This window comes from Vulpes lagopus, chromosome 6 (assembly GCF_018345385.1).
Source record: "Vulpes lagopus strain Blue_001 chromosome 6, ASM1834538v1, whole genome shotgun sequence".
NCBI classification, from domain to species: Eukaryota; Metazoa; Chordata; class Mammalia; order Carnivora; family Canidae; genus Vulpes; species Vulpes lagopus.
In genome coordinates, this window is record NC_054829.1 from 82,577,358 (window position 1) to 82,596,694 (window position 19,337).

General features: G+C 39.4%; 1 protein-coding gene across 10 annotated transcripts in view; it reads right to left on the bottom strand.

The window, feature by feature from the left end:
- LIN54 (lin-54 DREAM MuvB core complex component) overlaps positions 1-18,896 on the bottom strand; it is a 67,066-nt gene extending 48,170 nt beyond the window's left edge. The window contains exons 1-3 of one of the 10 annotated variants that reach the window (XM_041758196.1): positions 18,723-18,896; positions 6,176-6,228; positions 313-436 (exon numbers count right to left, since the gene is read on the bottom strand). In XM_041758196.1, coding sequence (XP_041614130.1) covers positions 313-436; positions 6,176-6,196 — 145 coding nt within the window. In that variant the 5' untranslated portion in view covers positions 6,197-6,228; positions 18,723-18,896. Of the gene's footprint in view, positions 1-312; positions 437-5,512; positions 6,229-16,442; positions 16,804-16,874; positions 16,921-16,991; positions 17,189-18,722 lie in introns of those variants that run through there. The other 9 variants (XM_041758189.1, XM_041758188.1, XM_041758194.1 and 6 more) reach the window with 9 other exon arrangements.
- Positions 18,897-19,337: the final 441 nt, after the last annotated feature.

The following is a 19,337-nucleotide window of genomic DNA, read 5'->3' on the forward strand; positions in this document are numbered from 1 at the left end:
CCTGGTAAACACTAGATAAATGTTAGCTAGTATTATTGGAGTTTAAGACTTTGCTACTTTCATGGTTAAAAAAAAAAAACAAAAAAACACAAAAAACAAAACCTAAGACGACGAAACTAATGGACTAATTTTGAGATAAGGCATTTTGCTCAAAGCACACATTTAATAAGTGTCACATTTCTTATTAACTAGTTTGGTTTATAATAATAACCCTACTTGTTGCACTAAAACACTTCAAGACGGCAGAATAGCCTTTTTTAAACCTAAATAGAAGGTAAACATATAGCTTAATAAACTATAAAGAAATATAACCTGCAATGACTGGTGGTGATACTTGAGTTGTCTGTCCTGTAACTGCTTTACTATTAATTGGTTTTGCAAAGATCAGCTTCGTGATTACTGGACCAGAGGTTGGTGTTCGAGGCTTCTTAGCAATCTGAAATATATAAATAACTATGAAGATGATCTGTTTCTGTAAAACACCTATTCAATCAAAATTAAACAGTAGATTGATATACAGAAATACATGTGGAACCAGCTAATTTAACAGAATATATCTGAATATTCATGTTAAAAACATCTAAAATACAGCCATTCATCAAAATACTAATACGATCCCATCTTGAGCCAATATATAGCAATACTTTTGCATTTTATTGTAAATCCTTAGTCTGTAGAATATGCATATGATGAAAACCAAATGAGTATTTAAAAATGTTTAATAATGCTTATTTAATAATAAACAATACTAAAACACTATGACACAGCAATGTTTTTTCACAAAATAACAAATTATCCAATAATAGAAATATAGAGTCAGTTACAAAAGCATAATGCAAAACATGAAGCCACCTATAAATGTAATTACACTGTCCCCTGGAAGCAAAATATAAATACACAGTAAAAACAGGCTTATTGATTAGATCTTTAGCACTCTCTCTCTCTATATATATATATATACACATATATATACACACATATATATATGTGGGGGTGTATATATATATGTGTGTGTGTGTGTATATATTTGTGTATATATATGTGTGTGTGTGTGTGTGTGTATATATATATCAGGGGTAGATACACAAAGAACTGAACAAGTTAATGCCCTACGATAAAAAGAGACAAGTTTGGCAAAACAAAGACTATTCTAAAGGCAAGCTGCTAAAAATGTTATTTCCTAAAATACGTTTTACTAGACTATCAATTCTTTGAAGGTAGGGTCTATATTCATCCCTGATCTTAAATTATATTGGCATGCTGTTGACCTGAACTAAAATTCTGCACAAGTAATGGAGGGTATGGGACACCTGATGGCTCAGCGGTTGAGTGTCTGCCTTCAGCTCAGGGTGTGATCCTGGGGTCCTGGGATCAAGGCCCACATTGAGCTCTCTGCAAAGAGCCTGATTCTCCCTCTGCCTATGTCTCTGCCTCTCTCACTCTGTGTCTCTCATGAATAAATGGATAAAATTTTAAAAAAAAGTCAAGGAGGGCAGAATTACAATGTTTTAATACTGAAATTATCAATGTATGCAAAGATATAGCTTCTTCTAAAAGAAGCAAAAATTTAGTTATCATAGGGAAGGCATTAAATATTAATCTTATTTTTTGTCAGATATAAAACTTGAGGCCCTGAAGTGCTAATATTGGAAATAATGACTTAAAATGAATAAACAGGGATCCCTGGGTGGCGCAGCGGTTTGGCGCCTGCCTTTGGCCCAGGGCGCGATCCTGGAGACCCGGGATCGAATCCCACGTCGGGCTCCCGGTGCATGGAGCCTGCTTCTCCCTCTGCCTGTGTCTCTGCCTCTCTCTCTATCTCTCTGTGACTATCATAAATAAAAAAATAAATAAATAAATAAAATAAAATGAATAAACATGACCAATTTGAATGGCAGAAATATACTAGAAGCTGCAATGGATCACAGAACTACGTAAGTATTGGCTTTGTGCTCAAATTATATTATTAAATAACACATTACTTAACACTTAGAATATATTACTTTCTTACATTCAGAACATGTGACTGACAAATCAAAATATAAGTGAAATACAAATCACGTTTTTTAAAAGATTTTATTTATTTATTCATAGAGACACAGAGAGAGAGAGAGGCAGAGACACAGGCAGGGGGAGAAGCAGGCTCCATGCAGGGAGCCTGACGCGGGACTTGATCCCGGGTCCCAAGGATCATGCCCTGGACTGGTGGTGGTGCTAAACTGCTGAGCCACCCGGGCTGCCCACAAATCACTTTTAAAAAAAAACAAGGAGATCCATTACTATACTAAAATAATTACTCAGCTTCCAAAACTGATATACTCAAATAAATGCATGACTATTCTTCAAAAAATTGAGACAATTTGGGAGACATAAAGGCAATATCTTTCCCAACTGTGTTTACAAGTCGAAAATTCTAAAATGTCAGAATATATTATCTATTGACTTACTGCTAAATAATCTCAAAAGGTAAAAGTACTGATGTTCTTAGAAACCCGTATCTTGTAATAAATATATATTTTTAATATTCTTAACTATAAAGATTAGGAGCATAGAGTACTCCCGTATTTTTAATTGATTTTCACAATCATATGACTATATGAATACTTACCAATCAGGAAAAAAATGTAAACAATACAACCAAAAGCACATTAATTATTCATTTAAATAATTCCAATTTGCCCTTGTGGTTATGTTTCTTTAGTGGCATAATGCTGAAAATAACAATTTATAGTTCCTTCAAAGAACCATACTTTCGGCATTATTAAATTCTAAGCTACTCTAGAATGAAATTACTTTATCAAATAAAACAAAGCATAAATTGCCACTTTTAACAAATTTATGTAATCAGCAGATAAAGACAAAAATGAATCAAAAAAGGAAATTCACAAATAAGATAGCCAAATATATGATCAAATAATACATGCAGGTAATTATTGGCACTGTATTGTATTGATTCAGGAACTAATAAGGAGTTATGTTGTTCCAGAGGGTTAGTTATTAATTACTCTTATATACTATGCATACAAAACATGGGAAACTGTTTATATATCTGTAATTAAGTGTAACTATACCTCTTTGTTACTGCCTCTGGCCTCAACTGTCACCTCTTTCCTTCATTTTTCAAGATGGGTCTCCTTCTTCCACCCTTACCTGCTGTCCATACCCTAACAGTTTCAATACTCTGATTAAACTTAAGACAACGCTGAGGATTGTCTAGGGAAAAAAACCAGAGAATCATATACACCGTATAATACTAAACCAAATATTCTGGTGCCTAAAGAGGAAACATAAATGTGTAGCTTCTTGTTTTTTTTCTATGCTTTAGAGCTTTGTAGGTTACTTCTGAGTTTGAAAGATTTGAGTTGCCTAAAAACTGGACAAGGGGAACAATATTATAAATGGGGTGTCTTTTGTTTTTGTTAGCTTAAAGTAAAAGTTCTTTTTTGAGGTTCCTGGGTAATTCAGTCATTTAAGCATCTGCCTTCAGCTCAGGTCATGATCCCAGGGTCCTGGGATTGAGTCCCACATGGGGCTCCCTGCTGAGCAGGGAGCCTGCTTCTCTCTCTCCCCACTGGTGCTTTCTCTCTCTCAGATAAATAAATTAATTTAATTTAAAAAATAAATAGAAGTTCTTTTTTAATAAATAGAATCAGATTTTATAAAAGTAACAATAATTAAAGAAGTTATAGGAATTAGACCCCAGTGTTTGCTTTCACTGTCAGCACTTAGAGGATTATAGTAGAAAACTTGTGGATACAAGTAAACTAGTCATGAAATAGTATATATTGCTCTAGTAAATGAAAAAAAAAAATGACGTTCTGTTTTTCGTTATCAATTTATTGTGAATGTGGTCATGATCCTCATCCCCAAAGCCAGATCAACTTTGGTAAACTACTAAAAACAAGTTTCAAAACTGATTTAAAAAACAATTGAGGACAAAATGCTTGATGGTGATAGTATATCTCATTCAAGAGATATTCACCAAAAGAAGTAAAAGGAAGTCAGAAATAAGTGAGACATGGTAATTAACAAGAAAGAGAGGTGCCTGGGTGGCTGTCAGTTAAGCATCTGTCTTTGGCTCAGTTCATGATCTCAGGGTCCTGGCCCCACTTTGGGCTCCCTGCTCAGCAGAGAGTCTGCTTCTCCCTCTCCTTCTGCCCCTCCCCCTTGCTCATGCACACGCGCACTCTCTCTCAAATAAATAAATAACATCTTAAAAAAAAAAAGAGAGAGCACTAAATATTTAATAGGGGTAGGAGGGACATGGGCAAATTAGAAGATTTGAGAAATCATACAATGTGCTTAAGTAAAAAGACCATGAGAGGGCACCTGGCTGGGCTCAGTTGGAAGAGGGTGCAACTCTTGATCTCAGGCTTGTGAGTTCAAGCCCCATGTTGGGTATAGACATTACTTAAAAACAAAATCTAAAAAAAAAAAAAAAAAAAAATCCCATGAAAAATGTTTCTAATTATTTTGCCAACATAACAACTAAAACATCATTATTTCTAATATCAGCTGAGTGTGGATAGTTCTCTATATCTTCCTATTTCATTATATACTTGCATCAGTTCTCTAAGTTATGCATGCTCCTTTTGTTCTGAAAGGTGAATCTTTCAAGCAGGAAATGCATTTGTGTTTCCTGATCTTACACGGATCATTTTATTTTAAGAGCAGTGGTGACCTAAAAAGGCCTCGTTGAGCATGAAAAACTGGGAACCATTTAATATATATTCCTTTTTAACCTTCTATCTTAGGATCCTATTCATACTAATAATAGGCACCATTTTGAAGGATCCAGAAAGTTTTGAGAATTACATCAAGTATTAGCTTTTACTATGTATTTCATCATGGCCAAACAGCCATCTTTCAGCTAAAGTAAAAGACTCAGAGAAGATACAAGTAATCAATCCGAAGTTCCACAGGTGCTAGGGTAGCACAGAGGTGACTCAAATCCAGTTGGTTCAATTCGAAAGCCAACATGTTACCTTCCAGAATGTGACACTGCCTTTTCCACACTGCAAACATGAGTAATGGCAGTGGATAGTAAACTGCAAAGAGGTGGCACACACGGGCTAGTATGTATTATTGCTGGCTCCAAGGATTTCTCAGAGCAGCAAGTTTTCTTAGACTTTGGCCATCTGTTAACTGAGAAAATTACGTCTGTATGATTTTTTGACAGCCCAGCAGTAACTCTGGTATCTTTATACCAGCAGAGCATACTTGCAATCAAACTACTACTAAGAATAAAATGCATTTAAAAATGAGTAAAGAGCTATAAATACACTAAGTTGGAATGTAACAAAAATTAGGTTTGCTCTAAGTTCTCTAGCAAACATTTTCAAAGCATTAGACATATCAAACTTTACAAAAAAGAAACCACACAATTACTAAAAGCAACATTCAAGAGAATTCGGTAACAACTATGCATTTAATCACCCTACAAACACAATTGTGAATCAATTTAATTTTTAACATGCATTTGAATTAATAAGCCCCCTTTTTTTTTTTTTACCTGTACTGTTTTTAACTGTTGGGTCTGTAACACAGAGGGCTGAGTTGTAGTATTAATCAGTTGACTTCCTGGGGTCAATGCTGAGACACCAATGACAGGTTTCACCTCTGGCCTCCCTCCAATGGTAACTACTTTAATTTGCTGCGGTGGTAATTTAGCATCTCCTGACTGGGCCTGAGTTGTAACTTTCTGAGCCTGGGGTAGTTGACTATGGGGTAGTGCTAAAACAATTGGTGAACCAGACTTGCCCAAAGTTGTTAAAATTAACTTCTGTCCATCTGGTTTAAGGGTCTGATTGCCAAGTTTAAGATCTGATGTCTGTGATACTTTGTTTAAAATAATCTGATTGGCTGATATAGTCACAGGAGTCTGAGCACCAAGTTTCTGAAGGCCACTTGGAAAAGCTGGTTTCACTGTGGTATTAGAATCTGCTTTAGTAATTGTGGTATTCACTGCAACTTGGTTAGTGTGGTTACTGTACACTGTGATTGGTTCCGTGGAAATGGGCGTGGCTGTAGAGTCACCAGTAGAATTTATGTTGACAATTTCTTCCAGTTCTGTCTCCATGGGAATTGGGGATGAAACAATAACAGCCTCAATACTATCATCATCCACTAAAGTTATACCAGTGTCCATTATCTCCTCTGGAAGCAAACTATTCACCTCAGCTGGCACCACCTCCATGATCGTTCTCCTGCTAGAAAGTTGATCAGGCGCTGCAATAAAAGTTGAAAATGAATAAATTACTAGTTTTCAAAACATTGAAGAATAAAATTATTCAAAAAAAGGGCAAGTGACAAAATAATCATTTATTACTGATATATAATTGAATGAAGGATATTCCTGGTACCTATTTGGCTTAAGCCACTTCAACATATTCTCAGCCTTCAAGAATCTGAAATATAAGTCAAATGGGACACAAAACTAGAAGCAAATATTCTCATTTGCCATATCTCAATCCAAAAGTATACTGCATTCAAGCAACAGTAAATCACATAATTACAGGAAAATCCTTTCCAATGCCCACTCATAAAAACTCTTTAGTCTTTGAGATGTCTGATCATCTTATTTCTTGCCAGTTATTTTTTTCCTATTAATAGACTTGAAAACTGCTGATTCACACAAAGATTTAAATGTAAACAAATACTGGAAAAGATCTTCAAATCTCCACGCAGCTAGGTCCTAAGATGAGGATAGTTTGCCATCTATAAAAATCCATTAAATATTCAAATTAATGTTAAAGGAATTCTAGAGTAATCCATCTCAGCAAGTGCAGATTAAATGACTTACTTGGCTCAAGTCTGATCAATTAACTTCAGACCAAAAAAAACCACCTTTACTTGGAATGATTCTCAAATTATCCTTAGCCATATAAAATGTCAAAAAGGAAACAATTTAAAAGGTGTAAAAGTCAGAACCATCACAAAAAAGTGGTAGTAATAATAATAATGCAAATTATGAACAAGCAGAATTGTGATGCTTTTCGCTAAAGGTTATGCAGAACCTCCAATAAAGGAGTCAGTACCATTACCTTCACATATTAAAGACAGTACACCGTGTTCATGACTAAATAATGCTGTTATTTGCCCATACAACACTAAAGATGCACAGAAACCTAATCAGCAACTTTTTCCTTTCCTTTTTTTTAACACACAAAATTGCAATACCCATTCTGAGATTAAAAGACATGAGCACCAAATTACAATTATTAGCACTGGCCAATATAAACAGTGCCAAAATTAATCATTATCAAATGCTTGCTATATACCTATGATGGCATAATCAATCCTCACAACAATTGAGATAGTATCATTACCACTCCAATATTACAGATGAAGAAACTTAGGTTAAATAATCTGCCCAAGGTCACATAACCAATAAATGACAGAGCCCAGACTCAAAACCACAATATGTTTTATAATACCAAAGTTCACAATTTCAATCACAAAACTGTACTGCCTTAAATTTTTACACTGGTATTTTTAAACAAAGAAAAAACAAGTCTACTCCTTTACAGTCAATCCCCTATCCTAAGAATTCCACCACACATAACCACTGATCTGCTCTATCACTATGGTTTTAACTTATCGCCCATTCTAGAACTTCGCATAAATGGAATCATTTATTATATACTCATGACATAAAGGAATTATATAATTTTAACCTTCTCCCTGAGCATTGAGATTTATCTTTATTTCTTCACTTACTAGGAGTTCTGTTCCTTTTTATTGCTAAGTAATATTCCATGATATAAATTTGCCATGATTTGTTCATCCATTCACCCATGACTGGACATCTGGATTATTTCCAGTTTGAGACTCTTATAAATAACACTGCCATGAACATTCAAGTTCAAGTTTGTTATGGGTACATATTCTCATATCTTTTGAATAAATACCAAGAAGTGGACTTGCTGGGTTATAAGGTAAATTTACTTTTAACCTTCCATGAAATTGCCAAACTATTTCCCAACACTGTATACACCCACCAGCAAAATGCCAGAGTTTCACCTGCTCCACATCCTCATGAACAATTGGTATTGTCAGCCATTCTAATGGGTGTAAAGTGATATCTCATTGTGGTTTTCACTTGGAATGCCGAGATGACTAACAGTGCTGAGCATCTTTTCACATACATAGTGTATTTGTGTATCTTCTTTCAAAAAGACTGTTAAAATCTTTTTCCTCCTTAAAACAATACTGGCTTTTTTGTCTTCTTACTGAGTTGGAGAAATTCTTTATATACACTATAAAATCACCAGTCACAATAACTTGTAGCTCAAAGGAATCACTGGTGTTTTGAGACCCCAAAGTACTAGCACTTCTCTACATGCAGCTCTTTCTGATCAGAATCTCCTCTGATATTTATGGGAATTTAAAATAGGCATGCAAAAACATCAACACCAATTATGCTTGCAGCAATAGAAACAGTATATAACAACAAAGGGCCTGACCCACAATGCCGTACTAGCTTCCTTTCCCTAATGCAAACATTGTCCAAGCCCCATCAGTTGCTTCTAACACACTCTATCCCCCACAGAACAAGACAGGATGACGACTTGGGTACCAGTACCCAACACAACCATTGAAGTTTGACTCCCTGCTCTCCCTGAAGTTCCCCCAGCATATTTGGACATGTGGATATGGCCTTTACTCCCCCACTAAGGACCGGCAGATCTTTGCCCAAGCTTTATTAATCTTTCTTCTTAAAGCATCTGAAGATGCAGGATGAGGGAGAAGTCAAGTCACAGAAGGAGATAGTGGCCTGGCAGTGCATTTACTTTCAGTTTCAAGTACTCACAGTTACAACTCAACTAAACAAACTTCTAATACACCCAAAATTCTATATCCCAAGACACCATTTCTGGTGTCCTATTTCTGACACCATTATCTCAGCTTTGGGGATTCCTTAACCCGGTGGCTACAGCCACACTGCTTTTCAGCTGGAGCTACAGAGTTGAGTGTACAACAACCAAAGCACTGTTTGGGCTCTCAATTCAGCCCCTAAATATACATTAAGAGGTAGAATACTGGAAGACTTTTTCCCCTTGCCCCTGCCACCCTTGCCTACCACTTGAGTGAGAGCCTTCACTACCAAATGCCATAGTCTTTTCATATCCCCTAACCTAACCCACCAGGCTGTCATCCTCCTCTTTCAGAAAGCTAGGTCTCTGTCAACACTCCATTTTCATGGTCAAAACTGCCAAGAACTGTGAAGGATCTGAGATTTTAGACTCTCTTTGCAAACTAACAAAGTACCCTGTTGCCATTTCACAGATATTGGCAGACTACAGTTGTCCTAGGTACAGATACAGGAACATGAGCATAGTGTGTGTATGAGTTCTTCCAGTTGCCGGCAAGTCCCACAGGGTGAATGGAGAGGCCCAAGTAGATGATGTGCAGGCACAGGGTTTGTATCACAACTAATAATAACCCTGAGCTCAGAGTACCTGATTCATTTATAATGGGCCGAAGCATACCTGCCCTTTTGTCCACAGGAAGATATTATCTTTATTATATTGCACAACAAGCAAATCTGCCCTAGGAATCACTATATCTATCATTCAAGGCTGTATGCTACACAAACATCCTAGAAATGGTTATTTAAAAGGACACTCACTGCCTCACTTGCAAAGACGACTGGAAAATGTCTCCCAACCATATATTTCTCTACTTATTTACTTCAGCAAAGTTTTGTAATTTAAGTGTAAAGGTCTTGCACATAAATTTATCCCTAAGTGTTTCATGCTTTTTGATCCATTGCAAATGGCCTTTTTTCCCCATTTTCCTACTGTCTGCTGCTATTATATACAAATACAACTTTTTTTTTATATTGTCCATGTAGTCTACAACTTGGGTAAACTCACTTATTTTAGTGGTTTTGTGAAGTAAATTCCTTAAGATTTTTTACAAATACAATCCACATTGTCTGAACATAATGTCTGTATTTCTTCCCTTCCACTTGGCATGCCTTTTATTTCTTTTCCTTGCCTTACTACACTGGCTAAGACCTCCAGTAAAATGTTGAATAAAAGTAATAAGAGCAGACACCTTTGCCTTGTTCCCAAACTTACTTGTTAACTGTGGATTTTTCATAAATACCCTTTACCAGGTTGGGGAAGCTTACTATATATTCTAGTTTACAGAGTTGGGTGTGGTTTTCCCCCCAATCATAAATGGGTATCTCTCTCACATGCTTTTTTTACTCTATTGGGATAATCACACAGCTTTTCTCTTTTGGCCTTTTAATTAACTAATTTTTTTTTTATTACTAAGCCAATCTTCCACTCCTGAAATAAGCCCTACTCAGTCATGATGTATTATACTTTGCATATATTACTGAATTCTATTTCCTAATATTTTGTTAGGCATTTTTGTCTACATTCATGAAGGATATTGGTGTGTAGTTTTGTTTTGTTTTGTTTTGTTTTGTTTTGTTTTTTTCTTATAGTGACTGTCTGGGGATAATCCTAGCCTAATAAAATATTCTGAGGCATGTTGCCTCTTCTTCAACTTTCAGGAAAAGTTCCCATAGAATTGTTACTATTTCTTCCTGAAATGTTTGTTGGGATTCACCAATGAAGCCATCTAGACATAAAGCTTTCTTGCTTTTAACTATAACTTCAATTTCTTCAATAGATATAGAGATGTTCCGGTTATACTGTGACCTCTGATATTTGATAGTTTGTGTCTTTCAAGGAATTTGTTTATTTCCTCTAAGTTACCAAATGTATTAGCATTAAGGTATACATAATATTGTTTTATTTTATTGTCTGTAAAAATGTCAACTTCTCATTCCTCACTTTGATCATTTGTTTTCTCTTTTTTTTCATCAGTCTGGCTGGAGATTTATCAATTTTATTGATCTTTTCAAAGAATCACTTTGCCTTCACTGATTTTCTCAATTCTTTGTCCATTTCTTATTTAATTGACTCTTATCTTTATCTCCCTCCTTCTGCTTTAAGTTTCATTTGTTCTTCTAGAAGTTTAAGAGGATCCCTGGGTGGCGCAGCGGTTTGGCGCCTGCCTTTGGCCCAGGGCGCGATCCTGGAGACCCAGGATCGAATCGCACATCAGGCTCCCGGTGCATGGAGCCTGCTTCTCCCTCTGCCTATGTCTCTGCCTCTCTCCCTCTCTGTGACTATCATAATTAAATTAAAAAAAAATTAAAAAAAAAAAAAAAAGAAGTTTAAGATGGAGGCATAGATCAAGGTTCAGATACTCCACAGACCAAGTCAGGCCCAGAATCTGTTTACTGCTCTCCAGCCAAGAATGGTTTTTACATTTCTAAATAGCTGAGAAAAAAAAAAGTATATACAAATATATATATACCAGATTCACATGCCTCCAAAGTATAAAATATTTGCTATCTGGCTCTTCCCGGAAAAAAGTATGTCTAATGCCCTCAGTTTATTTTATTTTTTTAAGATTTTATTTATTCATTCATGACAGAGAGAGAGAGAGAGAGAGAGGGAGAGAGAGAAAGAGATGCAGAGACACAGGCAGAGGGAGAAGCAGGCTCCATGCAGGGAGCCTGACGTGGGACTTGATCCTGGGTCTCTAGGATCACGCCCTGGGCTGAAGGCAGGCGGTAAACCGCTGAGCCACGGGGGCTGCCCTAAAGCCATCAGTTTAGATCACTGATTTTAAATCTTTCTTCTTTCCTAAAATAAACACTTAATATTAAAAATTTTTCCCAAACTTCTAGCTGCATTCTACTAATTTCATTTTTTTTTTTTTTTTTTTTAATGATAGTCACACACAGAGAGAGAGAGGCAGAGACATAGGCAGAGGGAGAAGCAGGCTCCATGCACCGGGAGCCCAACATGGGATTCGATCCCGGGTCTCCAGGATCGCGCCCTGGGCCAAAGGCAGGCGCCAAACCGCTGCGCCACCCAGGGATCCCATAATTTCATTCTATTTTTATTTTTTTTTTAATTTTTTTTTTTTTTTTTTTTTTTTTTATTTATGATAGTCACACACACACACAGAGAGAGAGAGAGAGGCAGAGACACAGGCAGAGGGAGAAGCAGGCTCCATGCACCGGAAGCCCGACGTGGGATTCGATCCCGGGTCTCCAGGATCGCGCCCTGGGCCAAAGGCAGGCGCCAAACCGCTGCGCCACCCAGGGATCCCTCATTCTATTTTTAATTTGTCATTCATTTCAAATGTTTTCTAATATTCCTTGTGATTTTGTCTTTGATAAATGGAAAAATTAAGAAGTATGCTATTTGGGTATTTTCTATCTTATTATTGATTTCCCATTTACTCCTATTATTGCCAAAGAATGTAATACTCTACATTTCCATCATTTGAAATTAGAGACTTGTTTCACGGCTTAGTATATGGTCTATCTTGGTGAACACTGCATGTGCACCTGAAAAGAATATGTATTCTATAGTTGCTGAGGGTAGTATTCTACAAATGTCAATTACATCATGTTGGTTGATAGTGCAGTTCATATCTTCTATATTGTTACCTTTTCTTCTTCTATCAGTTACTGAGAAAAGCTATTAAAATCCCCAAATATGATGGTGAATTTGTCTATTTCTCCTCATGTGTGCCTTCCTTTTTTTTTTTTTTTTTGCTTTATATATTTTGAAGCCTGCTATTCAGAATAACATGTCTTTTTATTTGTCCCATTAAAAAAGAGTAGGAATTACACTACTAGAGTCCCCCTTGAACTAAGAGTAAAGTTCAAACTTCTAAGAAGAAAAAGTCTGATCAATTTGGCTAGTCTCTATGTAGTGTGAGGCTGTGCAGAATTCTGGAGCCAGCATACCTCAAAGCTACTGAGACTATGATAACTGCTTTACCATTAGACATCTATATCCATTTCAATCAGGGTCACATGCAAGGCATGGTGGCCTGTGCTAAAAGAAACTCTCAAAGGAGCTGTGGGCATGGCAGGAAAGGGTTTGGCCATGAAGCTACATGAATCATCACTCTAATTTTATCCCTTAGGAATGGAAGATATGTACTAACACATGCAACCTCATCATCACTATGTTGAGGACCACTCCAAGAAAAGAGAGAATTCCCACAAGCCAGTAGTACTGAGGAGCTTTACTCCATCTCATCTTTACAAAGGGTTACTTGTCAAGGTATGGTAGGAAAGAAGACAGAACATACAACATATTCCCCATGACTCCAATATTTTTTGTTCATAAAACAAAGTTCTAAAGGCAAAGAATGATCCTGGAAATCAATACATTGAGCTTTTCCTCCTCACAGTTGAACATGGTTGAATGGTTTAAGTCTACTGAATGTTAAAGATTTACTATTTCAGAAAATCTAATGATTTCTATATTTGTCTCAATTGTATTACATTTTAAGATCTACCTAAAATAGCACCCCCACTTCCATCTCCACTATCTTAAGTATTCGATCACATTACCCTACTGGTATTTCCATCATAGCATCTATCACAATCAGAAAGTATCTTTGTTTATAGTCTGATTCTTCCTCCCCTACTTCTTTAAAATGCAAGCTCCACAAGGACTGGGACTAGTCTGTCTTCATCACTAGATCCCCTATCTCCAATGCCTTGAACAGAGCTGCCAAATAATAACCTCTCAATACAAACTCGAAGAATGAATAATTAATTATGGAGAATGGATAGCATCTAAAATTCTAGCATTATTTACTAAGATAACTTTGGTTTGTCTTTTTGAGTAAGATAGGTTTATATAATGCTCTGAGACTTCACAACACTTCAAATAAACTCACAAGGCACAGACTGAGAAACTCCTTCTCAAATAAGTTTTTAAATACTCAAAATTAACTTTTAACCAACATCCTTTGCAATTACATTCCATCTTAAAACTGACAAGGTTCTCTTAATTTTAATTGGTTAAGATTTTTATCAGTCATTTAATAACAAATACTGCTTCCCAACTGTGTGGAGGGCATTATGGGTAATCTACTTGTGTTTTATACTTACAAAAAAGCAAATAAACATAGGAATCTATATTTATGCACATCTTTTTTTATTATTTATGTACACCTAAAAATTAAATATTTTTAAAAAGTACTTAGGCCAATATAAGGACCCACAATATTTTTCCCCCATGTGGGGGGCACTATATATATATATATTTTTTTTTTTTTCCATGCTTAAGAATAACATGGTGGGCAAAAAAAGGGGATTCAAATCAGAAAGATCCATTTCCAAATGTTAGCTATTCTAGTTGTTTAACACATAACGCTAAGCAGTAATCTCACTAAGCCTCCATTTATTTGAAGCGTTATTATGAAAATAGTTATGTGGTAATTATAACTCAAATGAAAATTCTTTTCCTCTTTCTCCATCTCAATTAGCTTCAATATTCTATCAAACAACAGGGCTTAGGTTCTTGCCATGTTTGACATCTATCCATAGAACTGTTAATCTGGCATATACGATGCAGATTACACCTTCACAATGTCTCTTTCCCATTGCAACCAAGAATTGCCACATCTCTGAAGTTTGGAACATACTATGGTACTTTTACTTCTCTCCTAACTAGTAACACATTTTATGTAAAAAAACTACAGATTTTCTTCTTCCTTGAGTGCATCTCTGAGGCCATCATTCTCCTATTTTAAAATTTTCTGTTAACTCTCAAGGCCTTCTTCTGCATTAAAGCTCTACTCAACCCATCCTTCCAACTTTACCCCCCAACCATTCCTAAACTCAGTTTCCTGAGGCAGTGATACTGAGATATGCCCTATCCCTCACACAGTATGGGACACATAAGAAATACTCAATAGTAACACTTGAAATAAGTAATGAAAATCTATAACGTACTTCTTCCCCAAAAAAAGCCACTTGACTATCTCTGGTGGCATAATCCTTACTTCATTTCTTTATAACACACTTCTAATCTTAATAGACAATTGTTCTAACCATAACAATCTGAAAACTGGCCTTTAAAGACAATCACACACACACACACAAAAATCACAAAAAGACAATAATCCTCTGTGATTAAAAGAAAAAGCCAATAAAAAGCATTTTACCCTCTCTTTATTTTAATTACTTTCCAAATTCTGAGTTTTACTACTAATTTAGCAGCTAGTTGACATGTACCAAATAATTGCAACACAAGAAAAAACAGAACCAAATCCCTACTGGATAATACAAGAACACCAAACAAATGATTAACCAAAAATTCATTAACTAAAGCTTCTGAGTACTTCTGCAGTTATTTTCCTTAATTTTTTTAGTTCCTTATTCTTCTAATGAGTGAAAGCCAAATGTCTAGGCTACCTACACAGATACATGCAAAAATTTGTCCTCTGAATAAAATACATATTGTATGTCATTCTATGACATCATCTCTTTGTAAGAAACTTGGATAAGGGAAATTACTGCTAATCATAAACATTACCAGCAGGCATTTCTTAAATATTCACCTGTACAGGCTCATCTACTCATTGTCACTGACCCAACCTTCTACTACAAAAGCTAGAAAAAAACCAGAGGACCCCAAATTAAAGTATAAAAATTTGATTCACATGTAACTTTTCAGTAACACTACTGTTGTGTGCAAGCAGACAGACCTCCTGAGGGATCTGCCGGACAAACTAAAACATACATGGATCTTTAGGTAACCAAACAAAATTAAACTATGGCCATAAACTATGGTCATAAGGTCAATCAATCCAATGCTCCAGCTCTTTAAACAAAGAGCTAACAAGTCCAGATAGAGTTCATCTCTATCAACTTAATGTCCTCACATCAAGCTATAACTTCCGTAACAAGGAAGGTAAAACTTGTGAGCCAAAACAGAGCTCCCACAGCTGTATTTCACTTGGATTATAAAATCTACATCATGCAAAATATTCCATAACGTTAGCCTCCAAATTCATGAAATGGATTGGAGAGGGGCCGGGAAAAATGGATAAGAAATATGACTGACAGTATCTCAATTGTTATTTGCCAAACGGCAGGGGCAAAAGGGTCACTCTATGGATGAGAGAGCCATAAAAGAAAAAGACAACCTTTTTGATTGTCACAAAAGTAGTCCATATGCTCCAAAAATGTGAGCATCCACACCCCAACAAGTTACAGACTATGACCTAAAACACAGAGCTTAAATGCAGAATAAAATGCTTATGCTCTGCCTCTCTAAAGAAACATTCAACCCTATAACCTGAACATCATCAAACCGACACCGACCACAGTGGATGCTTTAAATATTAAGTCAGGAAATTATGGTAAGTGCTAGCGGTTCCTCTAGGCCTCAGCAGCAGCCTTAGGTGTAAGAGCAAACTCGAGCCCTCTTAACACTCAGAATAATGTTGATGTCATTACGAGGCTACTGGTTCTCTGCACTCTGGACTAGTCATTCCTTGATCCACAACGCAATTCCTCCCCTGCCCGTCACCCCCCTAAATAAAAGAGATCTCTGTGCAGAGAAGCCCTCGGATACCCCCTTGTCCTCTACCTCCAGCGGCTGCCGCTTTCTCCTCCCTCTGGCTCCGAGGTGGGGGCTCCCGAAGGTCCCGGGCAATTCCGAGCCCGGGCGGTGCTTGTTTTGCCTGGGCACCGTCGCTCCGGCCAGCCGCTTCCTTCCCCAGTTTGCCCGAAGTGGAGCGCTACAGGGGACCGGGGGGCCGGGGAGGGCGCCCGGGTGGCGACGCCGCCGCCGCCGCCGCCTCTGGTATGTCAGGGGCCGGGATTGTATTTCGAAAGATCCGCCATTTTCACCTCGTCATCACCATCACAGCTCAGCAGCTTCCCCGACAGCCCGAGCCCGGGCCGCCGCCGCCGCCGCCGCCAGTAACCTCCCCCTTCCTCCTCCTCCCCTCGCCGGCCCTCCCCTCCCGAGAGGCGCACACCCACATATCCGGGGAAACCTCCCGCCCGCCCCGCCAACCTTCAAATGCACAGGGAGACACAAACGCACACACAGCCCACGCCGAGACCTTTCACCCCACAGCGAAAGATGGTGCTTCTGCGGGCCCCGCAGCTACGCGAAAGGAAGTCGCTCTACCTGCCGAGTCCCAAGTCCGGCATGTTTTTGTTTTGAAGAGCAAAAGCCACACGGAAGTCGGCAGAAGGACAATAAAGAACCCGAACTCTTTCATTTTCAGAATAGCAACTTGAGACGGATGATGGAACGCGTTTCATTCACTCCGCTCATTCCAGACACTAAAAGCACTGACAAAGACCTCGATGTCACCCACTCTGACGTTTTCCTCCACTGTCAGCACTACTTTGACAGAACGACCCATTTCCATATGCATGTCCAATCTCTCCGACACATCTGTAAATTACAGGCACGGATCCTCATGCTGATGATGTGCTGAAAACTAGCTGTGGTCCAGTTGTAAAAATGCAGTTCTGAACTATTTTCCTCTCCACTCCATTTCATCTGATCCTTTCTGTCCGTGAACACCGTGGCTTCCAATTTGCTATCGGTTTAAGATGTCAAAGCCCAACTTCTAAAATATACCTCTAAAATTATTCGCCAAATGTTTTTAAGATCTGTCACCAAATTAAAAAAAACAAACCTGCCACAGACATATTTGTTCAATACAGACAAAACAAACAGCTTGCTTTAGAACAAGACCTCAGTTACCCATCTTTCCCACCAACTACTCTCATTATGCGGTTTAATAACTAAAAAACAACGTAAGCATTTTTTAATCAACTAAAAAATAACACAAAACCATAAGCTGCAAGGCTTGCGACAAGACCAGAATTAAAAAACAAAACAAACCCAAATTGGTTATGTCTGTCAAGTTCAGAAAGATTTGGTAATCACGCATTCAAAGGCTGAATTCTAAACCCACCACTGAACCACAGTATGAACCCTGAAAGACCTACCTGCAACGATCAACTTAAACTTCAAGGTTGAGAACAGGACCATTCTACTGCATTTTTGAGAAGTTAGTCTAAAAAGAGTAAGGTGGAAGCCATTTCATCTCCTTACCTTTCCTGAATGACAACTCCATATAAAAGCCAGGAAGGAGATTCAGGCTTTAAACGAGTGCCGTCTAGCACCCGGCCCAATCGCTCTTTATCTACGCAGCCGGCTGAGAATGAGAGTCTCAAGTCTTCCCAGTTTCTTCATCTTTAAACTTTATTTCCACCTCTCCACCCCCTCCAGCCCCGTCCCCCCGCACTCCGCTTAGTGTTTACCGTTGCTCGGCCGAGCTAAGTCCCGGCCCCCCCCCCTCCCCGTGCACCTCGGAGACATTATGACATTTAGCTGGTGGGCTTCGCGAGGAAAACGGACACACACGAAGAAGAGACCATACAAAGGGGCGTAGGAAGAACGGGGCGGCGGGCAGCAGGGAAAGGAGGGGCTGGCACAAAATGACACAGCAGCTGAACCGGTTCCCAGAAACCGAGGGCCGACACAGTCGGCTTCTCGGGCCGCGCAAGGTGCGTGTCAACAGCCGCCGGAACCCTTCCTGCCGACTGCCGGGAAGGGCGGGCGGGCGGCCGGCCCAGCGCCGGCCCTGCCGGGTGACAGCCGCCCTCCCGGGTGCCGGCGGGAAGAGGCCGAGCCGGGAGGATCCTCCCGCCCCCTGTGGCCCGGGGATGAGGCGCGGCAGCCCCCAGCCGCCAGGTTCCCGCTCTCCGCCAAGACCCACGAGCCCGGGCTCCCGGAGGGGGCGGTCCGGCGCCCTCCGCCCGCTCCACCACCCGCAGCGGGGCCGGCGTCCCCTTCCCGCCCGCCCGCCCAGATGTCCCCACCCTCGGGGCTGACACTCACCAAAGCCGGCGGCGCCGCCGCCTGCTCCTCGCGCCACGCTCCCTAGGCTCCCAGCAGCCGCGGCGGCGGCGGCGCCTCCGAGACACAGACCCGGGTTTGTTCAAAATCACGCGCCCAGCGCCATTCCACCGCCGCATCCCATAATACGCCAGGCCCTCCCCGCCCGCGCGCCCCTCTCCGCCCGCCCCTCGACTCCAGCGGCCCCGCCTACCCCGCTGGCTTCCTTCGCCCCGCCCCTTCCGCGGCGCCTTGCCCCTCCCCCTAGCAACCCGAGCCCCGCGTCACGCCGCAAGGCGCGGGAGTACGCTCCAGCTCCACGTGACTCCGGGTGAGCGCTCCGTCAAGGCTTTCGCAGGAAAGTTCCATTTGGCTGAGGCCGGGAGGGGGAAAGACGGCTTGCTCCTGCAGTAGAGAGACAGTGGCTCGTCCGCTACTTTTCCTTGTTAGGAAGTTGCTGCTGTGGGTGCGATTTCCAGCACACCGCCACTGTTTGATGTGCTTGGGTGATCAATATTCACAAAAGCCCTCTCCGTTTTTAGGCACCAATTTTGCAGGGATCGCTAAAAAGTCCCTGGGAGACCAGGCAGAGTTAAACTTATTTTGAAAGGGACTTTT